This window comes from Malaclemys terrapin, chromosome 12 (genome assembly GCF_027887155.1).
Source record: "Malaclemys terrapin pileata isolate rMalTer1 chromosome 12, rMalTer1.hap1, whole genome shotgun sequence".
NCBI classification, from domain to species: Eukaryota; Metazoa; Chordata; order Testudines; family Emydidae; genus Malaclemys; species Malaclemys terrapin.
Window position 1 is genome coordinate 26,765,400 of NC_071516.1, and position 24,792 is coordinate 26,790,191.

Sequence of the window (24,792 nt, forward strand, 5' to 3'; positions counted from 1 at the left end):
GAACCCAGTCCCACCCTGACATTGATAGCAGCTCAAGGCCCTGGACCCAACAGCTAGGTCTGCACCTTTCTCTTTGCTGCACTTTTCCAACCTCTCTTCTCAAGTTCCCCTCCAGGTTTTCCTTGCTGCTCTGAACTTCCTACCTCGTTCTCAATCCTGTTGCTATCACCCCTGAAGTCTGGCTCTTTACGGTGGCGGATATGGTGCCTCTCAGTTCGGGCTCATTCTGTAATCAGCTTTCTGTTAGTGCCAGGGGGCTCCATTTCCCCTTCCACTAGCTCCCCATTTACAGAGAGCCAGAGCAGTACCAGCAGCAGGGAGCGGGAGTTGCTGGTGGCCTCAGAGGCACAGGCCCTGCAGCGCCTTGGGCACCTGGCGCAAGTGCCGCATGATACGGAGCTGGCGCATCACATTGGCCGTGACGTCCTCATGCTGCAAGGGAACGAGAACCTGTCTGAGACTCAGACGTCTCCGAGGAATCAGGGGGGATTAACGGCCCCTGGAACCAGCAGCATTTCCACCCAGCCCCTGCCCACCTCTGAGGGATGGATTCCCCCTCCTGACCCCCAGGATGGAGTCTTGTTGTCCTTCCTAGTGACCTCCAGTGGCAACCCCCCTCCTTGTACGGGGAGCTCCTGCCACCTCCCCCTCAGTGCCCCTGACAGCTGTTCCACCTCCAATCCACAGCTCAAGTTCTCAGACCCCTCTCCTCCAGCCCCACCCAGGTTGGGTAGGGAGGGGACTGTAGCGGGGGTGGGGGGCGCAGGAGGGATTCTGGCAGCAGTGAAGTGGGATGTGGGGAGGTTGAGACCTTTCCCCAAGTCACCCCAGCCACTAATGCTGAAGCCGCAGGATGGCAGCCCTGGTGAATGGGACAGATGGGCAGCCCCTGCTGACTGAATCCTCCTGTTCTCTCCAGTGCAGGGCCGGCTTTAGGAAGGGCGGGGCCCAATTCAAACATTTTTGGCGGGGCCCCGGCAGGGATCACTAACAAAAAAAATAATGTAAAAAAAAGCCTTTCATTTCTTCCATGTATTTACTTTCCATAACTATATAAATAATAAAATTATATATTATGTACATTGCATCATATATGCTGTTGATCGGTTATTAATGAGCTCCATCTCACGTGTGTGGGTCCCCGCCACTCCCTGGGGGTGTGCTATGGTGACCAGCTGTCCTGATTTTATAGGGACAGTCCCGATTTTGGGGTCTTTTTCTTATAGGATACTATTATCCCCCACCCCCTGTCCCGATTTTTCACACTTGCTGTCTGGTCACCCTAGTGGTGTGCACATGTGTGGGTCCCAGCTGCTCCCTGCCCCCCTCATTGAAGCAGGTGTGCAGGGTTACTGCCCTGGGAACTGCAGGGCACCAGTGGACATGGGGCTGGCTGGAGGCAGGGCAGGGGCTCACTGGAGGTAGGGTCTGGCTGCAGGCAGGGCAAGGGGTGCGGGGCTGGCTGGGACAGGGGTGTGTGGGGCTGGCTGGCTTTGGGCAGGGCCGCAGGGGGGTGCGGCAGGGGTTGCCTGGAGACAGGGCAGGGGGTGCGGCAGAGGCTGGCTGTGGGCAGGGAGTGCAGGGCTGGCGGCAGGCAGGGCAGGGGGGCGGGGCTGGTGCGGGCAGAACAGGGGGGGCGGGGCTGGAGGTAGGGCAGGGGTGCAGCAGGGGCTGGCTGAGGACAGGGGGTGCAGGGCTGGCTGGAGACGGGGCTGGCTGCGGGCAGGGCAGGGGGTGTGGGGCTGGTGCGGGGACGGGGTGCAGCAGAGGCAGCTTTAAATAGCCCCCGAGTCCCCCGCTATCCCAGGGCTCTGGGGGCTATTTAAAGGGCCCGGGCTCCCCTGCTTCTACCGCCCCGGCCCTTTAAATAGCCGCGGGAGCTCTGGGGAAGCAGCGGGGCTCCAGTGGCTATTTAAAGGGCCGGGGCCGTAGAGGCAGCGGGAGCCCCGGACTTTTTAAATAGCCCCCAGAGCCCCGCAGCCCTACCCCAGGGCTCCAGCAGTGGGGGTCTGGTGGCAATTTAAAGGGCCTGGGGCTCCGGCCCCTGCTGGGAGCCCTAGGTCCTTTAAATTGCCCCCTGGGGAAGCCGGGCCACCCTGGTACTGCACACCGGCTCTTGCCGTAACACCGTACCTGGGCTTTGGCCCGGGGCCCGATTCATGGGAATTGGTTGAATTGGCCTAAAGCCGGCCCTGGTGGGGGTATGGCCACAGAGCCGCAGGGAGGGGAACCCTGAGGTGTGGGGGCTGGGTGGGTACTGGGAGTTCCTCCTGAAGGGACAGGGGTTGGCCAAGGTCACTCAGCCCCGGGGTGTGGGAGGGGGACTGGCTGAGGGCACTCAGAGCCCCAGAAAGTGGGGGGGGCTGAGGGGAGGGACTGGCCAGGGGCACTCAGAGCTCGGGGGGGGAGGGGCTGTCCGGGGGGGGGGGCACTCACAGCCCCAGGAAGTGGGTGCGGGAGGGGCACACAGGATTTCAGGAATTCCCTGGCAGTGAAGAGCTGCTGGCGGCAGGGAGGAGCCAGCCATGACAATCCCCACTTGGGATCCCTGGCTGGGCTAGTGGCTATGGGGGCCCGTGGCCAAGCTGCAGCAGAAGGTGACCTGAAGGAAATGCCTTGGCCTCCGGCTAGGAAGGGCCTGGGCCAGACAATGACCCACCGCGCAGTGTCCCAGCTCCCTGCCCCACACCTGCGGGGCACGGCCCTTGCTCTGTAGGGAGGTTGGCATGTACCTTAGTGCTGCTTCCTCCATCCCCAAAGGCCTCTCCCAGCCAGTCTCTGGCAACCCCTGCCTTTCAGTACGCACATTACCCTGCTGTGACATACCGGGTGGGGGGAACCCCTCGGGGATGGGGGGGCTGTCACACAGCTGGGCAATTTAACCCGGCTGGGCCAGGGTGACTGTCTCCCTGGAGCTGGAGTCTCAGCCCAGGTGTCTCTCTGCCCTTCCCCCCAGTCGCCCCCGGGCGAAGTGGGAGCGCCCCACGTTGCGTTCCAGCCCCACATTCGCACCCACAAGTGCTGGTGGGTTCCAATCCTAGGGTTACCATCTTTTAGTTTTTAAAAAGGAGGACACTCCATGGGGACCCGGCCCCGCCCCAACCCCGCCCCTTCCCCACCCTCAGCTCTGCCCCAACTCTGCCCCCTCCCCTGAACGCTCCGCCCCCTGCTCCTCCCCCTCCCCTGCTTCCCGCGAATCTATGTTCGCGGGAAGCCTGAAACAGGGAGGCTGCAGGTAGGCTGGGGCGGGGTGCGGCACAGCTCAGTCTGGCCCTCCTGGCCGAGCGGCTCCCTTCGGCCTCTGGCCTGCCCAGGCCAAGAGGCTCTGGCCCCAGCGTCTCCCGCCCGGCTTGGCTCGGGCCCTGGGGCACTGGCTCCTGGCCCGGCCCCGCGACCCCGGCTCCCGGCTCCCAGCCCCACAGGCCCAGCCCCGCGACCCCGGCTCCCCGGCCCCCGGCCCGGACCAGCTTGGCACCGCGCCCCCGGCCCCGCAGACCTGGCTCCCGGCCCGGCACCGCGCCCCCGGCCCGGCTCCCGGCCCAGCCCCGTGACCCCAGCCCGGCACCGCACCGGCCCCGGCCCCACAACCCGGCTCCTGCGGAGCACCGCCGGCCCCGGCCCGGCCCCGCACCGCCGACCCCAGCCCCAGAGGCCCCGGCCGAGCACCACCGAGCCCTCCGTCCCTCCCTCCCTCCCGATTTTCCCAGACATGTCCGGCTTTTGGGGATTTCCCCCCGGACGGGGATTTGAGCCCCCAAAAGCCGGACATGTCTGGGAAAAGCCGGACGTATGGTAACCCTATCCAATCCCAGCTGAACACACCCACCCGGCCCTAGTGTGGAGCAGAAGGGCCCAGCGCTGCCCCACAGACCCTCTGGCTCTCCGAGCCCACTCTTACCCATCACCGCAGCACGTCTGGCCCAGGCTGAACGCTGCTGCTCTGTGCAGAGAGGCTGGCACTTCTCGCTCCTGCCGTACGAGGGGCAGGTGCTGCTACCGACTGCTCCCCCTAACCCCCGCCCTGCTGCGCTCTGGGGATGCTGCCCTGCTGTGGAGCTCTCAGGTGTCTTGAACTGGAATTTGTTTGGAGAGAAACTTCTAAGGAGCCTTATCAGCCCCGAGCAGAGAGTACCTGGGAACCTGCCTGGGTCGGGCGGGTCTGGTACAGCCTCCCCCAGATAAGGCTCTTCCCTGGACCTGCCACTCATTGGAATCTGGAACGATTCCCTCTGAGGTAACACCCGTGGCAGCCAGGGCAGGGCACGGCCTGCTCCCCTGGAGCATTAGGGCTTTCAGGAGTCAGAGGTGTCAGCGGAGCAGGTTGTGGTTGTACGTTAAAGCAGCGAAGAAAGTTGGGGGGGCAGAGGAATTGGGTGCTGTGGCCCCCCCATGCCTGGGGCCTATTTGAAAGGCAGCTGTCACACTGTCCCCTTTATCGGGAGTGCCCACTACACCCATCGCATGTAGTCCTCGGCACGGGGAGGGGGAGCATGTTCCCAGCTGAACGGTGTTCGTCCAGGACTCACCGACCCCTATTCCAGGATGGGGGAGTGAGCTGGGAGAGAGGTCACCATGTAGCCTGCAATTATCAGTGGCTTCTGGATTCCTCTGGGAAAGGGTTAACCAGGGGCTTAGTTTAGTCCACACTTGGCTTTCTCGGCAGTGTTGGACTCTGGTGGCAGGGAGGGGTCCAGCTCGCACCCTTTCACCTGGCAGGGAGAGTGACCTAAAGGTTAGGATGTTCTCACAGGCTATCGTAGTTACTGGGACCTTGGCAGGGAGGATTGGTGGCTTGTGGGGCATCGGATACCTCCCCTCCTCCTAGAGCTGTGCAGTAACCAGAACATTACCCCTGCGAGGAGAGGGTTTCGGGGACCCTGGGATCTTGGGAGCCAGGGCTTCTCTCAGCAGCCTGGAAGCCCAGGCCCCCCATCAGCCTGTCAAGCAGGTGGGCAGGCGGGCGAGCTGGCAGGGAGCCAAGCAGCTTTCTGTGCGAAACCTGCCTGCTTTCTGTCTGAAGGTTTGTCCACATCGACGTGTTCCCACGAAACGTTTGGATTTTGACAAGCTGGCAATTTCTGATGGAAAAACAGTTCCACTGGCAAATTCTGACCAGCGCCTCTCCTGACCGCACAGCTCCCTGCATCTCTGCTGAGCGTGGAATCAGAATGGACTTGACACAGGTGGTTGTGCCCTGGGATGCCATCTCAGGCCAGCTCCCCCAGTGCTCCGGCGCTCACATTCTCCTAGTGGTGACGTCTGACCCTGGGGAGATGAAAGGCCTCTGCAGGTTGTTTCCTGCAGTGTGAGCTTTGGCTGCAGGCTTCTGTCCCCAGCCATGGCACAAAGGAATCTGTCTAGCCAGGCTGGGCGTCCTCCCTCATCTGTGGTCAGAGGTCACACGGGCCCTTCCAGTGACAAGGTGGCAGCATCTGGCCCTGGGAAAACAGACATCTGCTGTGTGTTCACCCCAGAGATTTCTTTCTTTCTGCAAACTGAAGAGGCCTCTCTCCTGTAGCCTCAGCAGAGGCTGCGAGGAGGCCAGCAGGCCCTGTGACCCCCCGCAGACTGCGGGAGGCCCTGACCAGTAGCTCTAAAGGCCACAAGACCCCACAGGACAGGTGGGGAAAGGGACTGTGATGTTACGTTGCTGTTCCATGGTTCCTTTCTCCTCAGCTGAAGAAGAAACTGAGCCCTGAAGCCAGGCACCAGACTGGCTTGTCCGTGCGGCTGACCCAGTATTCACCAGAGCGGGGAGAAGGAACAGTGAGGCTGGTGGGTTCCTTCTTCTAAAAAGAAAACAAATCAGAGCATGTTTTTACATCCGGCTTTTGACTCCCCGGCCAACGGGTGTGATCATCCCAGGTAGAAAAGTCAGCCTGTAATGCCCGGCTCCTGCTGGCTGCTCCGATGGAGACTCCACTTCCCCTCTCCTCCCCGTAAGGCAGGGGAACTGCCAGCCATTGCCTGGTACTGTCTGCACCCAGCAGCAACACTCATCTGCCTCCCGCCGCCCTCTCCTCTGCTGAGGTCCCCCGTGCCCTGCCCTGGCACCCTCTCTGCTATGGGGTCAGACACGCGGGGAGAGCAGGGCAGGTCTGTGCCCTCAGCCCCGGGGCTCTCGCACAGAGCTCTGCCCGCAGGCCCAGCCCTGAACATCACGGCGTCAGAGGAGCTTCTCCCACTATCACGGCAGCTCCTCCTGTTGGTGCCCAAAGCCCGGGACTCACACTCAGCCCCTGAAAGCAGGGCCGGCTCCAGGCACCAGCCGACCAAGCACATGCTTGGGGCGGCACCTGGTAAGGGGCGGCCAATCTTGGGGTGGTGGGGTTTTTTGGGGGGGGGAGTTTGGTCGCTGGGGGTGGGGTGGGTTGTTTTTGTTTCGTCGGTTGGGCGTGTAGGGGGCACTGGGGGGTGGGATTCGGCAGCAGTGCTCCGTGGGGGGGGGTGGCGGCACGGCGTGGTGCTCCGCGGGGGCGGGGCGCTGTTTGGCAGCACGGCTCGGCGGTGGGGTGTTTGGCGGCGCGGTGCTCGGTGGGAGATATGTGTGGCGGTGGGAGGGTTCAGCAGCACGGCGCGGCGCTCCGCGGTGGGGGGGTGTTCGGTGGCGCTCGGTGGGGGGGTTCGACGGCATGGCATTTGGCAGCGCTCCGCGGGGGTGGGTGTTCGGCTACGCGGCGCTCCGCGGAGGTGGGGTGGCGTCGCGGTGCTGAGGGCGTGTGTTATGGCGGCGCTATGGAGGGCGGCACTCTTTTTTTTTGCTTGGGGCGGCAAAAAAATTAGAGCCAGCCCTGCCTGAGAGTTGGGAACGTTGCAGCACGGCCCAGCCCCGGCTGCTGGGAGAGGAAGGCCACCCCACCTCCCTGGCTGGGAGAGCTGCCATGATCCCCCCATCTGCCAGCCCCAGTTGTTCCCTATGAATTTAAAGATGCGTTAGGCTCCTTGATTTCCTCGGCAGGAACAATGTTCTCATGAGTGTGTGCGCGCGTTCCCCTCCCTGACAAGCATGCAAAGCTGATCCGTCCACGGCCGAGTTCTCAGAACAGTAATGTTCTTCTCTCTCTATTGAGCCCTGATGTATTAGAAGATAAAACTCCTGTGAAAGGTGCGCTAGTAATGTTCAAAGCCGGCCGGCAATGCAGGTACTGCCACCAGGCTGCACGGTGATTCATCTCAGAGACATCTCATTAATTTAGCAAATACTGCCTGAAAGGAAGAGAGCGCCGGCCACCCAAACTGTTCACACAAATAAAATCCATATCAGACGCCGCTCACCTTTCCGAGGCGGCTTTGCCTTCCCCTCCCCTCTCCTCTGAAATGTGCGTGGATATAGGTGAGTAAACAAAGGTGCATTCACACACAAACACACAGTGACACATCTATAATCATACAGTGCATCACTCTGTTCCTAGGATCTCAACAAAGTTCACCTCCGCTCATTAAAGGTGACATGCTAAACAATTGGGTTTGAGCTCTTATTTTTTTCTTCTTTATGGTGGATAAAGAAAGCATGAAAAGGCTTTTTTTTTAATTGTTTCTTTCTTGTTTTTCACTTTAGACATACCCAGTCTTAGCTTCCCTGTTTCTGCTGGTGGGCTCCAGAGGGAGTTTTCTAATCCCTCAAACCAAAGGAGCATGACCACTGAATATTTAGCAAAGAGAGCTTTTCTCCCTACTGTGTGTTCGGCATTTGAGTGAAATGGGTGCCAACCAGAACAACCGACCTCCTCCCCATGCACCTGTTTCAAGCAGCCTGACCAAAACCCCCTTCCTTCCTCCCTTGATCACTCAGGTTTCATATCCTTGGTACTTGTGAGAAAGCTGTGCAAATCTGTGATCACACTGAGTGTACTGTGCACGTCTTAGTATACTTCTCTGTCACCCTGTTTGGACTGTAAGTTCTCTGGGGCACAGACTGTGGGTGATAGTTTTGCTTCTCTGGCACAGTAGGACGCTGTAACAAGAGACAGGTTTCAGTGTGGTAGCCATGTTAGTCTGTATCAGCAAAAACAACGAGGAGTCCTTGTGGCACCTTAGAGATTAACAAATATATTTGGGCATAAGCTTTCATGGGCTAGAACCCACTTCATCAGATGACTTCATTAGACTGACCTCCCACTTGGTAAGACAACTCCCATCTTTTCATGTGCTGTGTATATACCTGTTAGTCTCTAAGCTGCCACTAAGGACCATCCCAAACCGCCCCACCATCCGCTCCAATGCAAGGCATTTCTTTACAGCACCTTCTCTGATATACACACACAGCAACGTGTGTGTGTGTATTATTAAAAAGCTCTCTTGATCGGGCACACTTCTCACCCTTGGGAGAGGACAAGGGAACAAATACGTGATGGGTGTTAGTCATGTAGCGTAATGCACCACTGGAAGGTGCTGTGATACTGTGGTGGTGAACGTGGTATAATGACCTGCACAGAACAGAATAGCACGGGAGTGACACTTGAGGTATGTCTGTACAGCCCCAGCAAAAGTAGGGCCCAGCTGATAATGGTCTTTCAGTACTACCACGAGAGAAATGTTAAATAATAATAAACCGACCTCGTCAACCCAGTAGTTCTGTCGTCACCCATAGAGCCAGCCACGAAAAAAGAAGGGTGGACAAGATCTGCATTTCTAATGTAAAAGCAAATCAAACCCCACAGGGCTTTAAAAACAACTACCCTTTATTCATCAGAAAGAAGCCAAAAGGAACGTGCCCTGTATTTGGTTCCGAGCCCAGGTCCCCGTTTGAAGGATGTGCTGACCTCAGGATAGCCGTATAGGTTTGGTTGAGGGCACAGGCCTGGGCGTCAGGACACCTGGGTTCTATTCCTGACCTGCTCTTTAGCTTTGGTCACTTCATTTCTCCGTGCCTCTGTTTCCCCACCCACTTTTTGTCTGTGTAGACTGTAGGCTCTCTGGGGTGGGGCCAATCTCTCGTCATGTGTTTGGACAGCGCCTAGCACCAGGGGGCCCTGGTCTCGTTTGTGGCCCCTAAGCCCTACCGAAATGCATTACCTAGGGAGGTGGTGGAGTCTCCTTCCTTGGAGGTTTTTAAGTCCCGGCTTGACAAAGCCCTGGCTGGGATGATTTAGTTGGGAATTGGTCCTGCTTTGAGCAGGGGGTTGGACTAGATGACCTCCTGAGGTCCCTTCCAACCCTGATATTCTATGATTCTATGACTGTCCTCTGCGCACAAACCCTAGCCTCTCCTCTGCCCCCCACATCTCCCTGAGCCTCCCTCCTGCCTCCCTTAGCCTCCTTCCTGTCCCCATCCCCCTGTACGCCCTCAGCCTCCCTCGGCTCCCCACACCCCGGCCCCCTTAACCTTCCCCCACATTCTTCTGCCCCCTGCCCCCACATGCCCTGCACCTCCCTCAGCCGCTCTTATATCCCACATGATCACCTCCAACCCCCTCAGCCTCCCCTCTGCCCCATCCCCATGCCCCCCTCAGCCTTCCCCCTGCCCCCCACACTCCCTGGCCCCCTCAGCCTTCTTCCTGCCCTCCACACCTACTACCCCTGTCAGCGTTCCCCCTGCACACTCTGTCTCCCTCATGCCCATATCCCTCTGTCCCCCTCAGCCTGCCTCCTATCCCTGCCCCCACACCCCCCTGCAACCCGCTCAGCCTTCCCCCCACATACCCTCACAGTCCCCATGCACTGTCCAGGCCCTGAACCATGGCCTCAGACAGTCTGCCTGTGGGCTCGGCTTCAGCCTCCTGGAGCCCAGCGGGAGGTGGCAGCCAGCGTCAGGAGGGCAGCCTGCCTGCCACATGCAGACAGAGCGTGGGGACGGGGCGGCCCTCGCGCAGGCCTCAGCCCCGCTGGCAGCAGTGGGAGATGGCGCCATTTTGATGAAGGGACAATTGGCGCCTTTGGCCACGTTTCCATGGGACAGGTGAGAAGCCCCCACAATCCCGAGTCACAATCAGAGCGTGAGGGCGGCCGCGCTGCTGCCCCTGTTGTGCATGGGGTCGGCCCAGCACGCCCAGCTGATGGGGATGATCCTGTCACGGAGTGTGGGGGGACTCAGGGCCCTGCACCCCCGGCTTCCTGCGATTCACCATGACTCTCAGCCAGCCAGTAAAGCAGAAGGTTTATTTAGATGACAGGGACACAGTTCAAGACAGGTCCCGCAGGCACAGAAAACAGGACCCCCTCAGTTAGGTCCATCTTGGGGTCCTCGGGCACCCCAGCCCCCTTGGGAGGTCAGAGCCCTGTCTGCCTCCCAGCCATTCCACCAGCCAGCTCCTGAAACTCTCCCTTCTGCGACCCCTCCCACAGCCTTTGTTCAGTTTCCCGGGCAAAGGTGTCACCTGGCCTCTCACCCCTTCTTGGGTTCTCATGTTACATGCTCAGGTATTCTCCGGTCGGTCTCCCATCCCCCAATGCAGACTATCCTAGCCACACTCCCCAGTCAGCATTCAAAGACCACAGTAAGAACAGTCCCAGTTCGTCACAGATGCGTAGCCAGAATCAGCCAGAATCCACTGGAAGCTGCTTTACCAGTTTGTTGGGGCAGCCAGACTTATGGGGCCAGCTGCAGCTGGCATTCGGGGTGTGCGGGTTGGGGGGAGGAGGCAGCATGAATTGCATGTGGGAGATTCATTCGTTGTTTGTGTGACAGCACAAACTCCCCCTCATCCCAAAACCTGGTCCCCAAATGAGCAGACTGGAGCACATCACACTAAGCAAACTGGTGCCACGTTCAACAAAATAAACAGGTCCCATCTCGTGTCCTTTGTTGCACATTTCGATGGCGTGTGCCAGGTGCTGGCAGCTTGCAGGGTCGAGACGCGTGCATGCGGGTGAACCGCCTGGGTGCTCTTTTCCAGAACTATACGGACGTGGAGCTGTTCCCTCTAATGCACCAGTTCCTGCCCCCTGTATCCCAGCCAGAGAGCTGGGACACAGAGAGCAGCTGCCTTGACAGTCGTTGAATGAATCCAGTTTGATCCTCTTCCCTGTGGGACAGATGCAGCAGCAGCGCAGTCTCGCTCCAGCCCATCCCACTCAGGTATCTCCTCACCCGGCCATGACCTGTCGGGACAATGGCGGGAGCGGGGGTTCAGTCTCTGTAACCTCACGTGCTAAGCAAGGTTTCAGAGTAACACTTCTTATCAAACTGTCTGTACTGGGCTAGCTTGATTATCACTTCAAAAGTTTTTTTTCTCTTAATTAATTGGCCTCTCAGAGTTGGTAAGACAACTCCCACCTGTTTATGCTCTCTGTATGTGTGTATATATATCTCCTCAATATATGTTCCATTCTATATGCATCCGAAGAAGTGGGCTGTAGTCCACGAAAGCTTATGCTCTAATAAATTTGTTAGTCTCTAAGGTGCCACAAGTACTCCTGTTCTTATTTGTGCTAAGCAAGGGTTAGTGATACCAAATGGAACTGAAAGTCCGAGGGGGGTGGGGAGAGGGGTTCCCACCGGGTGTGTGGGTTTGGTGAAAGGCGCCTACAAAACGTTGGGTCTGCCCAGTGCTTAAAGACAGAGCTGACTGGACTCAGCTGGAAGTCCTGGTTTCTTCTCAGTGATCCCTAGAGCTGAAAACACTGTGAAGCCGGTTTGCCTGGGCACCATAGAGCCGGTGCTGTGGTGAAAGACGGTACAGGGGGGAGCAGCAGCGAGGTTCCCCCTAGCCAGGGAAGTCACTAAGAGCTGGACTCACTCCGGGCTGGAGGCCCCTCAGAGCATGGCATCGCAGCTCCAGGCAGAGACGGCAGCATGGAGCAGCAGCGGTGCAGAGCAGAGGCAGAGGCATCCCTGGCCCACCCCTTCTCTCCCTGGGGCAGGAGGCCAACCCCCCCCACCCCGAACACCCCCTGAACTCTCAAACTCTGCTGAGCTGGGCCCGTAAACCGGGTAAGGGGACAGCAGAGGGAAAATGGGAGGGGTGTGCCAAAGGGACATTCGTCCATTGGACTCTCTCATCGCAAGCTGGGAAACTGAGGCAAGGGGCTGCTGCCCAATGGATTGTAGAGCGGGCGTTTCACTCACAGTTCACATACTGCTGAGTCACTCTTGTGGTGGTTTCCCCAGTTCATACTGCGTTTCTTTCTCCTCTGAATAAAAGTTCTCGTGTGTTAGACACAGACTCAGTGCTCGCAATGGGCAACAGCTGCCTGTTAGGGGCGTGCTGGTCAGTTTCCCAGATTTCTGGGAGGGGCGCTCCAGCTGGTTCTGCTTTGCAATGCTAAGAGGAACCCCGAGATCCTGATTCTCGTTCTTGTCACTGCCAATACCACCTGGCACAAGCGTTACACCCCCATCACGTTCTGCACAACCCCCGTTCCTGCCATCTCCTCTGGCTTGATCCTCTCCATTTAGTGCATCCTTCGTCTGGAAGGCCGATGATACGGTAATGCAGCAGAGTCCCACTGAGAAATTAAATCCCTGGCTCACACCTGCCCGGCTTCAGAAACGTTGGCATTCTCGCGGAGAAGGGAGGGAGCCCAAGAAATCTGGTATCTGCGGTAAATAAAGGATGGGCAGACGTTCCGGAGGGGGTTCCCTCCCTGCCCACAGGCCAGGCTTGAGGCCAGCGATTGAGAAAGCAAGATAAGCTGGGTGTGGAGTGGCGCTTTCCCCATAAAGGCATGGAGCCCCGGCTCTGGTTTCTGATGTGGAAGTGGGGGACGCTTCAGGGTGCTAACTCGCCCGCTCAGCTGCAGCGTCGGGATGGGTGAGTTTTATTGAAATGCCCAGTATTTCACACAGCCTGGAGATGTAGGGCCAGAGCCTGGTGGTGGGCACCAGAGCCCCAGGCGGTGTGGGCACGTGGGGGAGGTGCAGTGGCAGGGCATGCTATGTGGCCCCTGTTGGACACCATGTGCCCTGAGTGCCCGGGCACAGGAAGGAACGTGCCCAGACAGACGCAGTAACTACCGCATAGAGAGGGGCAGCCTGCACTCCTCTCAGTGCCGCCCCTCAGCCCGGGCAGGTGCACAAGGGGGAGGGGAGCCCTGGTGCATCCTCTGCTTTCCCGACCCTGCCTGGCACAAGGCACAAGGGCCGGGGGCGCAGTGAGGTACATGCTGCTTTTCCTTTGAAACGGAGCAGCATTTCCCCCAGCAAGTGCATGCTGCAGCATGAGCCTGGCTAGCTAGGAGTCTGGCAGTGCCTCCTGGTGGGTAAAGAGTGCCCCCGGGGCCATGGGGTACCAGGAGCCTGGCGGGGATCCCCTGCCCAGCGCTCTGCTGGACCCTAGGCAGGAATCCTCCCTCCCTGCCCCAGGTACCTTTGGGCATTGGGGCCAAAATACTTTAGAACACAAAGGAACTAGCATAAGCCATGTTTTAAAAATGGGGAAACTGAGGTATGGTGCAGTGTAATGAGTTTTCCAAGGTTACAGGTCGAACTCAGGCCCTCTGTGTCTTAGACTATTACAGTGTGTGAACGGCTCCTAGCTGGCAGCGTCCCCGCTCCTCTGGGGCGTCAGGAGAAGGGGAGGCGTGTTTTCAAGGATGAGTGACTCCAGATTGGTATTTCACTTCAGTTCCAAACATTGTAGTTCTGGCTTGTCAGACTCACTGAAATCCTTCTCCTTTAAAGCGTTAACCCTTTGCCTGCCATGGGGTTACGCCTCTCTCCTCTCTCTCACAAGGATACCTGAGATTGCTGGCAGCGTGTCACAGTTACTTGGGCTGTGACATTGTCTGAAGAATTTGGGTCCAGGGAGCTCCAAAAAGAAGGTGTTTCCAATGAAATCTGTCTGGGGATCATGTCTGGGCAAAGTGTTTCCATTGCAGCAGTGTGTTTCGGTGTGTCGTTTACACGGTGTTCTCTCTCTCTCTCTCTCTAATTCATTTGCACGTTTGTATCACGGTCACTTTTGGGGTTAGTTGTGGACTTTCTAACTTTGCAACACCACATGAATACAATGATGGCTGACAGAAAGCACGGTGCCGGACTCCAGTGCGGCTTTAGCCTGTTCTGGTTTCTCACACACACACACACACACACACACACACACACACACACACACCCCCGGCCCGCCCCACCCCACCCCACAAAAAGCTGCCATTTTGCACCTGTCATGGGCCGGCAGCTACAAGTGTCAGAACGTCCTGCTCAATGGGAAAGGCTACATCTACTGGGCAGGGTTCTGTAAGAGTGGGGAGTGCAAGTCTTCCCTCATCCTGGTTAAGCCAACAGACGTGTGCTGGGTCCGGCAGGAGGAGCCCATCCTCCTTGGGAGCCGGCGCCGCTGAAAAGGGGAGACCATATTAGATCAGACACTGAGCGCCATCCCCCACCTAATCAGTGCAGACCCTGCAATGCCTCCACTCTGCTCACCCCCTTCCCTGTTGGCTTCTGCACGGTAAATCCCCTGGAATAAACGCTGAGAGCTGACCCCGCCGGTGCGTTCGAATGACACGAAGAGTGTGATTGGTGTGTATAACTGGACCCCCGCTTCCACTCTGCCTCGCTGGAAGCCATGTCACTCACTACGACTTTAGACCCACATTTACCTCTGCTTCTCCCAGCCCTGCCACTGCCCCTTGGCATTAGTGATCAATGAATCATGACACTGGATTTCTAGCAACTGTCATTGAGCATTTAAATGGGGGATGACTCAAAGCCAGGACTTTACATCTGAATCCTGCATGTATTAGCAGTGGTGAGTTTGGGTTCAAAAACCTGGCCTCTGTGTTTTTAATAAATATGGTTATTACATGAGAAAACATTGCAACAATAATTAGTTGCTGATAAACCACTGAGATTAGATAGACATGCAACGAAACCACACAACAAAGATATTGGTGTCCCTCTTCAACCCAAGGGGCTAGTCAAAGTTTGGGGCCCTGGGGATGTTCCAGTGGGGAGCAGAAATTGGCAGTGGAGTCTGGTAATTTTTTGATGTCTTGTTTATTGACAAGGAACATACAGAGTCCTGCTTCTCCAAACACAGCAGGAACCAACAGCAGGGATTAGCCTCCCTGCTCTCAGCTCCAAGCCTCTTTAGCCAGCACCTGGCCCAAAAGCTCTCTATGCTCCTCCCACGATCACACCATGCTGACAGGCTCTGCTCGACTTTCCTGCTCTGCCTCCGTGTCCTGGCTGCACTGCCCGGCTTGTCTCTTTCACACACGCACCAGCTCAGAACAATGCTCGGTGGCATCCTCTGCCCACCTGGGGCTAGTTTCTGTGCACACGCCATCATGGCTTGTTCTACACGAGGCCCCCTTACCTGTTGCTTCCAGCTGTCTTAAATGAAGAGTGCATCCTCACAGCTGTGTCAATGAGATTTTAACTCCACCCATAACATGGTATAATCCAGCTCCTAGCAGTGTATTTATCTGTCAGGCTGACGTCCTCTGAGCATCTCTGAGCATTTCCTGCCTGTTTGGCTTCAGTCTTCACTTCAATCAAAGTTCATTGTGACCAGATGCTGAACACCATTAATGCTAACAGCCAGGGGCAGGAGCACCCCGAACAGGGAAAGAACAGGCTAAAGAACAAGTCAGCTGGGCCTGATGAAGTTCACCCTCGGGCAGGGCTCCCAAATCGTGGGCTGTAGCCCAAAGATGGGCCATGATGTAGTCCTGGCTGGTCCACTGGCAGGGGTGAAGATGGGGGGGAATGTGAAGGGGCATTGCCCCCCCCCAAACTGCATCTTTCCATTCCCCTCCTGACCATGGCCCTTCAGTGCATCCCCAGGACACAAGGCCCTGTCTAATTGGCCTTCCTGACAGATCCTGCGTGGAGAGCGTGCGTAGGAGGGGGGGTTGGGGGCAGGTTTGGAAAGAGGGATGTTTTCAGGGGGAGGGAAGCTGGGAGCCGCTGAGGTGCAGCTGGAAGGTTTCCTCCTCCCTCCTCAGCATCTGGGGTGCAGACAGGGGGGAGGGGGTTGCTATTTTGCAGTTGGGAGTATCAGGGACCCCGCCCCCCCCCCCATGCACTAAGCTGTCCCCTCCATCTCGGTTGCTGGTGGTGAGGTGGGGGTGTGCTGTTTTGCAGTGGGGGAGCGGGGGATCCCCCTGCCCAGGGCACTGACCTCTCCCCTTCCCGCCTCCCATTTCCACTGTCCGTGCTGGGAGCCACCCCCACCCCCCACTCTGCCCATTGCAGGCTGCGCTTGGTGCCCTCCCCAGCCAGCCATCCCTCGCCAGGCTGGAGCATGACGCTGCAAGCGGGGACATCCTCAGCCTGTCCCGGGCAACCAGCTCGCTCAGCCGTTTTGCTGCCTGGGGGCTCCCTGCCAAACCCAGGGTTCCCCTGCACCATTCCCCCCAACTTGGGGTCCCACCCACACCCCAACTCCCCCCTGAACATGGCTACCCCTCCCCTTCCAAAACAACCTGAACTCTTCATACGTCACAGCCCACTCCCGCCCGTCCCCATAAGCCACCTGGCAGCAGTGCTCTCCATCGGACCAAACTGCTCTCCGTGTCGCCCTCCCACCCCCACCCCCCAGGGCCAGGCTGGCGCTCTCTGGGGCTGGACCCCGTCTGTAACTGGGGTTTCAGCACTCCTGCTTCACAGATGTATACAGAGCACTGTTAGGGCTTTCAGGAGTCAGAGGTGCCAGCGGAGCAGGTTGTACGTTAAAGCAGCGAAGGCAGTTGGGGGGCAGAGGAATTGGGTGCTTTGCCATTGCACTTGATCAGCTCAATTTGAAAATTCTTTCAAAGGAAATCCAGATGTATACATCTGACTGGGGTACATGTACACACATACACACGCATACTCATGTGCACATACACGTACACACATGTACACATACATATATATACAGACGTACACATACACACACATACGCTGTCCCTGGAGCGCCCCAGGATGCGACTGACGGGGTGGCTGGCTATTATGGAGGCACAAAGGGGTTAGGAGAAAATAATCAAGAAGAACTTTTGCTGAAAATGCAAACCTAAGCTGGAAATCTGTGCAGGGCTGGGCTCAGCGAAAATGATCTTTTGAGCTGCTCTTTTTAACCGTGGTCTTGTACTTCCTGGTTTGCGTCGGACCCAGGCAGGAGACTGGGCTGCTCTCAGCTGTAGAAGCCATTGGAATGAGCCAGGTCGGAATGAGCCAGGCCCTCAGAACCTTCTGCCACCAATCGCCCCAGCAGTCACTGATCCACACCAAACCACGTCCTTCCAGTCAGGCAGTTTCATATGCACACTTCAAACCCTTGGTTTGCCACTCAGACACCACGGTGATGGGCACAGTAAGGACCGAGAGATGCTAAACAGGCAGACAGACAAGGAAATAGTGGCCCTGCCTACAGGTGTGTGTGTGGTGCAAACGGATGAACACCAGTTGCTGGCTGAAGGCACAACCTTAATTCCCGCATCTCCTGTCTGTCACCTATCGTTCGCTTGGCAGCCTGAGCTCTGATTTCTAACGCAGCGTTTTGCTCTGGCCTATTGTGGTTCTCATGTCCGGGGGTGCCTTGGCCCCTGGTATCAGGAGCGGTGCTAAGGAGGCTGCTTTTCAAAGGTCCTTAAGTAGGGTTGTCAACTTTCTACTTGCACAAAACCAAACGCCCTTGACCCAACCCCTTTCATGCCCTTCCCCAAGGCCCCACCCCCACTCACTCCAGCCCAGCCCACCTCCCTCAGTCGCTTGCTCTCACACCCTCACTCACTTTCACTGGGCTGGGGCTGGGGGTTGGAGTGCAGGGAGGGGGTGAGGGCTCCGGTGGGGATGCGGGCTCTGGGATTGGGCTGAAGATTAGGGGTTTGGGGTGCCAGAGGGGGATCCGGGCTTGGGCAGAGGGTTGGGGTGCGGACTCTGGGAGGGAGTTTGGGTGAGGGAGGGGGCTCAGGGCTGGGGTAGGGGATTGGGGTGCGGGTGGGGGTGTGGGGTCTGGGAAGGATTAGGGTACAGGAGGGGGTTCCGACCTGGGGCAGGGGGTTGGGGTGCCGGGTGTGAGGTCTGGGAGGGAATTTGGGTGTGGGAGGGGGTTCCGACCTGGGGCAGGGTTTCTGGGTGCGAGCTCCGGCCAGGCGGCGCTCAGCCGGCTCCTGGTTAATGGCACACCGCTGCTAAGGCAGGCTCCCTGCCTATCCTGGCTTCGCAGGGCTCCCAGAAGTGGCCAGCACGTCCCTGCAGCCCCTAGGAGGAGGCATGGCGAGCAGGGCCGGCTTTAGGAAGTGCGGGGCCCGATTCGAACAGTTTCGACAGGGCCCCGGCAGGGATGACTAAAAAAAACCATGTAAAAAAACACGTGGGGCTTGTACTCACCGGGCGGCGCTCCTAGTCTTCGGGTCTTTCACTCGCTCTGGGTCTTCAGCGGCACTGAAGGACCTGCTGCCGAAGTGCTGCCGAAGACCCGGAGCGAGTGAAGGACCCGCTGCCGAAGTGCCGCCGAAGACCCGGAGCGCCACCAGGTGAGTAAAAATTAAAAAGGAGCCTCTAGCCAGGGAAGGGATTCTCGGCCACTTCTTTCTCCCCTCCCCTCCGGCGGCCCTGCCACTGGGCGCGGGGCCCTCTTAGGCGCGGGGCCCGAATCGGGGGAATTGGTGGAAGTGGCCTAAAGCCGGCCCTGCATGTGACCAGCGACTCATCTCTCGCTGACCTTAATACTTTTCCTCCTTTCTGGGACCTCTGAAGAGCACTTAGTCTGCGCTGGTCTCTCCACCTATGCAGACTAGAGAGCACTTCAGTGCTCTCACCCCACCTGAGGTATATGCCCCAGAGTCTTGTTGGGTGCAATGGGGCCAGACAGATGGCAGCTGGATGCTGATTGCAATGAGAACCTTGTTGAACAATAAGAACAGTGCAAGAGCCTCCCTAACTGCGTGGATACAAAATGTCTATCTGCATCCGATCTGCAGATAGATTTGCAGGGCTCTAACCAGGGGCACTCTCCCTGGAAGCCCCTCGAGGCTGAGGGGTTCCTCTCCCGCCCTAGGTGTTGCAATCACACTCCGCAGAGATTGGGAGCAGCTGGTCTGGGGACCACCCACTATTTCGCATCCCTCCTAGGCTTGTCCTAATACGCTGCCCGTAGCTTGCACGAGATCTCGGGAAGCGGAAGGCGACTGAGTCGCAGAGGATCCTGGGAGTTGTAGTCTTTTGTACGAGACTGACCCATAGGCGCCCCGCTCCTTAGCCCAAGCTGGGAACTACAACCGGCGCCGAGGTCGTTGTTCCCCCGCTAAGATGGCGGCTCCCTTGGTGCTGGGGATTCTGGTGGCCGTCACGGTCCGGGCCGTGTTGTACCGATCTAGCCTGGCCGGGTTCATCTCCGAGCGGGTCGAGGTGGCGTCCCCTTTAAATGCCTGGAAGCGAGGTGAGACCTGCGGGGTAGCAGGCCCCCGCCCGGCCGTGAGGGAGCAGCCTCCCCTCCCCTGCACCCTTCCCCCTCCCGGGTCCGGTCCGGCCCGGTCCGGCCTTCCCCCGTGTCCCGGGCTCGATGAAGGGGCTGCGAGCCCTTGCCCCGGCCCGAGGCGAGCCCTGCAGGGCCGTGCGCCTCCCTGACAGGACTGTCGGTTAACAGGGGTCCCGAGCGGCGCAGCGCTTTGCAGACAAGCAGCGTGACAGGCCCCTGCCAGCAGGACTTCCTGGGCCGGGGGGTTGGTGCTAAGTTGCGAGGGGCCAGACCAGGGGTCGGCAGCCTTTTAGAAGTGGTGTGCTGAGTCTTCATTGATTCACTCTAATTTAAGGTGTCGCGTGCCAGTCATACATTTTAACGCTTTTAGAAGGGCTCTTTCTATTAGTCTATAATATAGAACTAAACTATTGTTGTATGTAAAGTAAATAAGGTTTTTAAAATGTTTGAGAAGCTTTTTTAAATTAAGTTAAAATGTAGAGCCCCCGAACTGGTAGCCAGGACCCGGGCAGTGTGAGTGCCACTGAAAATCGGCTCATGTGCCGCCTTTGGCACTAATGCCATAAGTTGCCTACCCCTGGGCTAGAGCCTGCAAGATATGGCTCTCTCGAGCTGGAAACCAGCCTGTGTGTTTGTAGCTGGGTGTGAACCCTTGGCATGGGAGTTGAGATGGGCTCAAAGTACTCCCTGTAGGCAGGAGGCCGAGGCTCTTCCCAGAAGCAGGAGCCCTTGTACTGGAGCTGGAAGTCTCAGAGTAATTTCCTTGTTTCTGGTTCTTCTTATAAAACCCGATTCAGTGGCCAAAAGAGGCTTGATGCAGTCTCTTCCTTCCTGGTCTGGGACAGCTTGTGAGCCCCACCTCAGAACAGGCCAGTGTTTAGAGAGCTCTCCTGGAGGTGGAAAACCCTGTTCAAGTCTTTTCTCCCCCTCTGGCTGTGAGGAGGGGAGGCAAATTGAACCTGGGTCTCCCACATCCCAGGTGAGTGCTCTAACCATTAGGATTAAAGTGTTAAGGTGGGCAGCACCACCTCCGCCTGCTATTTTGTGTGGCGCATGATAGATGCCTAACTCAGGGAAAGCCTATATTACAAAATTAAGTTGACTTAAATTACGTTGACATACGGTCGCCCTGGGCTGAAAGCTGGAGCTGTGGGCTGACGTAAACAACGCAGTGTCTACGCTGACACTGCATCAACCTCACTACATCAACCTAAGCACAATCCCTCTCTCGGAGGTGGAGTTATTAGGTTGGTGACTTACATCAGTGGGAGCAACATTGTAGTGTAGACGCTTGCGGAGTTGTTGACCTAACTCTGCAGTATAGACCAGGGCTTGTTCTCGGAAGAAACGGCTTAGACACCTAAGCTGCCTGACTCCAGGAGAGGGGTTCCTAGTTGTGGATCCCTAGCAGAAAGAGGTGGCTAACTCTGGCTGAGAGAGGAGAGTTTTAGGATACACCCCTCTTCTTGACATCTTCCATTGGCTGGCCAAGGTGGGAAGCCACAAAGCTTGCTGGCTTTTATGGATTGCATTCTATAGGTGCCTGTCTCTTCCCATTCGGAGCCTAGGTTCCTAACTCAGGCTTTGTGGATCCCACTGTTGTTCCAGTGATTTTTCTAATGCCTAAAAGTTAAGCACCACAACTCTCAGCATTGCAACACCTAAGTCTCTTTGTGGCTCTGAGCCCATATTCTTCAAGATTTTACAACTAGTAGATTTCATCCTCTCTCACCTATTTTTTATTCATATATTGGAAGAGTAAAACAAGCTTTCCTGCTTTTTCAGCTCCTGGTTGGCTTCTTAACATTGAATGAAATAACCTTTGAACTAAACTAGTTGAATAAATGGAAATGAAGAAAATATTTTCTGTACCTGTGGAAGAGGATAATGCTGTCCAAACCTGGTTTAGCACTTCACCACACTGGTTCCAGGTGCTTAGCCAGTGACTTCCACCAGTTCAGTGGTTTGACTTTCTTTAAAACCTCAGCAGCAATCATGTACAGCTTAATGTTATTTTTCTTTAATTTTAATGATTTTAAGAATACAGTAAGTTTAGGCCTTAACAAGTTGTCTTAGTTTCATATTTAATTTTAAATTGCTTTGTTTTTAAAATTACAAGGAAGATTGTGCTTGGCTCCAGGCTGGAGCTTGCTCAGTGCAGCTGGAATCTTTTGGAAATTTAGCTGTGAAGCTCTAGCAAGTCCTTACTGAACATGTTTTTTCAAAGGCTTATAACTTGGCCAACTGGTTCAGCAAAAGACACATCCCTGACACTAAGGCTCTGCTGCCAAATTTCAAGACCGTGCACTAAAGCAGTGGTTCTCAAAGCCGGTCTGCCGCTTGTTCAGGAAAAGCCCCTGGTGGGCTGGGCCGGTTTGTTTACCTGCCGCATCCGCAGGTTCGGCCGATGGCGGCTCCCACTGGCCGTGGTTTGCCGCTCCAGGCCAGTGGGGGCTGCGGGAAGCGGCGCAGGCTGAGGGATGTGCTGGCCGCCCTTCCTGCAGCCCCCATTGGCCTGGAGCGGCGAACCGCGGCCAGTGGGAGCCACGATCGGCCGAACCTGCGGACACGGCAGGTAAACAAACGGGCCCGGCCCGCCAGGGGTTTTCCCTGAACAAGCGGCGGACCAGCTTTGAGAACCACTGCACTAAAGCATGGAGATGAGAACAGCCATATTGAGTCAGACCAGTGATCCATCTAGTCCAGTATCCTGTCTTCTGACAGTGGCCAGAATTTTGACACATTTGTGTGGTAGAAATAAACCAGAAAACACCTAACTCTAGTTGCTCTGTCAGTTTTCTGTGATCAGTTCAGAGATTCATTTTGAAATTCTTATGATCACAGATATTTTAAAACCTATAAATCTATAAATCTACCATTGTGAGATTTGCTATGTCTCCAGTCCACAGAATCCTAATGTGGATATCTTGTGTGTTTCAGTTGTCGAAGGGCTAGCTTTGCTGGATTTGGGTGTCTCGCCCTATTCTGGAGATGTCTTCCGTGAAGTAAGTGAATGTGTTTCATTTTTCTTCAGTAATAGTTCATATTCTCTTATATACTTACACAGTGCCTTTAAATGTCCAGCTATATGTGTGTGTGCTACTGTGTGAATTTCAAAAAATAAATGACTTGATTTATAAACGTCAGAATCATGTAGTTGTCTGTGTAACAAATATATGCAGTGAGTAGCCCTGCCATGACAGCACAGCTGGCTGTTGCAAAATTAATTGACATTAACTGGTGATTATTACTGCATATGCAAAATTAAAACCAGGGGAATTCATTAGCTGCAAATATTCTGTTCACATGCAAATTTTCTTAGCAGAAAAGAGATAATAGAAATGCAGATATTGGTGTTATTGGCAGTCTGAACAGAATTGTTCCGGACAGAATTGTTTTCATTTTCTAAACATAATGCATTAGTGTATCGAGACAAGAAACAAACATCAGGTTATGACACTCTTCACAGGAGTCATCGACATATCGGTGTTGGGTTATCCGTGATCATGCCTGTGCTGTGTGTCATCCAGGCTAGCACTAGTAACACTGGTACGGTTATTGGGTGGTGTGCTCCTACATGTCCCTACATTTTGCAGTAATATCAATGCCCGCTTTGCTATCACGGTGCTCTTCCTGCTCCTCCACGTGAGGGCCTTCATCTTCCAAGCACTTATGCATCTGAGAAAATTTGTGCACATGAGTAGTTGCATGTGGACACTGCAGCCAGGAGGTGTGATTCCTAGCATGGGCAGACCGACCCACGCTAGCTCAGCTTGAGCTAACATGCTAACAATAGCACTGTGGATGTTGCGGCACTGGCAGCGGCTTGGGCTAGCTGCCTGAACTTGGACCAGTGGATTGGGTGGGCTTGGCTGTGGGCGGCTAGTCTGAGCTGCCACCCATGCAACAACATCCATGCTACAGTTTTTAGCATGGTAGCTCAAGGTGAGCTAGCGCAAGTCTGTCTACCCATGTTGGGAATCACACATCCCAGCTGCAGTGTAGATACACCAGCAAAGCTAATATGTGTAAATGTTTGCAAGATCAAGGCTATGGTCAGCTGGAGGAGAAGGATTCAGAAATAAACCTGTGGTGCCAGCGTCAATGTAGTGACACTCTATAAACTGATTAATTCATTGCCTTATTAGGGCAACATTTTCTTTCCTTTTTAATGGCCTGATTTTGTGAATGCTACTGAGCATAGCTCTTAATGTTGTGAGTATTCTCAATGAAGTAATTACTACTTCTCATGGTACTAAGTGTTTGCAGGATTGGGGCCTGAGTTTGTAGGGGATTGACAAGATTTGACTGTGTCTTTCTCTTTCACTCTCTTAGACCCCGTTAATAATATACTTGTTTCATTTCCTGATTGAATATTCTGAGTTGGTGTTCATGGTAAGTTTTGCTTCAATCTTTTTAAAAAACAAAACAACCCATTCCAAGAATGCCCTTCTTTTTAAAAGCAAAAATATATTTAATTTTTTTAAATTATTGATTTTTATCCACCAAATCCTTAGCCCAGCAGAGGGATCATTGAGATCAGTGAGGTGTTGAGTGTGCTCAGTTCCCACAGCTTCCATTCACGTCGGTGAGAATTTGTAGATTAGGTCCCTAATGAGCCCAAGAGATATTTAGAAAGGAAGTCATGTCTATACATATGCATGCTCAGTTTGTACCTCCCTCTCCCTCCAAAAACTAATCTTCATTAGAACTTCCTGCCTGGCTAAATGTCATCAAGGGGAAAAACGGGGGCTTGACACAAACCCTTAACACTGACCTGAAAAGGTAGGGGCGGGGGAGTTTTGTGCCCTATAGCAGTGGTTTTCAATCTTTTTTTCATTTGTAGATCCCTAAAAAATTTCAAATGGAGTTTTGGACCCCTTTGGAAATTTTAGATATAGTCTGCTGACTCCCAGGTTGAAAACCACTGCCCTAAATAAATAGGTACAAACTCTGGTTTTCCATTGCAAGTGACCTTTAGTGAAGAATGTAGAGATTATACTTTCAAATTGTGGGCTTCTCGTTGAAGTCAATGACAATGCTCTGGGGAGTTCAGTGGGAGCAGAAGCAGGTTCTGTCTGAGCACGTTAGAATTAAAAACACCTACCCTGTTTCCCCGAAAATAAGACATCCTCCGAAAATAAGGCCTACTTACAGTTTTGCCTCTCGTTGTAATATAAGGCATCCCCCCGATAATAAGACCTCCCCGATAATAAGGCATCCACCGATAATAAGGCATTTTTCATTTCTGAAAAATAAGACATCCCCTGAAAATAAGACCTAGCGCATCTTTGGGAGCAAAAATTAATATAAGACACTGTCTTATTTTCGGGGAAACAGGGTATGTGTGACGGTAAATTATTTTGTCTATTGCATAATACAAATAAACAAAAATCACCCAGCTAATTTGCATCTATTCTCTGCAGCTCTGATGACAAAGGCAATCTAGCACCTCTCACAAGGGCTACAAATTGATTATAACACATGTATGGCAACCATTTCA

At 55.2% G+C, this 24,792-nt stretch overlaps 1 protein-coding gene across 2 annotated transcripts in view; it reads left to right on the forward strand.

Moving 5' to 3' along the window:
- The first annotated feature begins 12,595 nt into the window (after positions 1-12,595).
- Positions 12,596-24,792, forward strand: part of PIGU (phosphatidylinositol glycan anchor biosynthesis class U) — a 61,496-nt gene continuing 49,299 nt past the window's right edge. Inside the window, exons 1-3 of one of the 2 annotated variants that reach the window (XM_054046058.1) lie at positions 12,596-12,692; positions 22,230-22,294; positions 23,625-23,684. In XM_054046058.1, the coding sequence (XP_053902033.1) occupies positions 12,689-12,692; positions 22,230-22,294; positions 23,625-23,684 (129 nt within the window). In that variant the 5' untranslated portion in view covers positions 12,596-12,688. Of the gene's footprint in view, positions 12,693-19,061; positions 19,251-22,229; positions 22,295-23,624; positions 23,685-24,792 lie in introns of those variants that run through there. The other variant, XM_054046057.1, reaches the window with a different exon arrangement.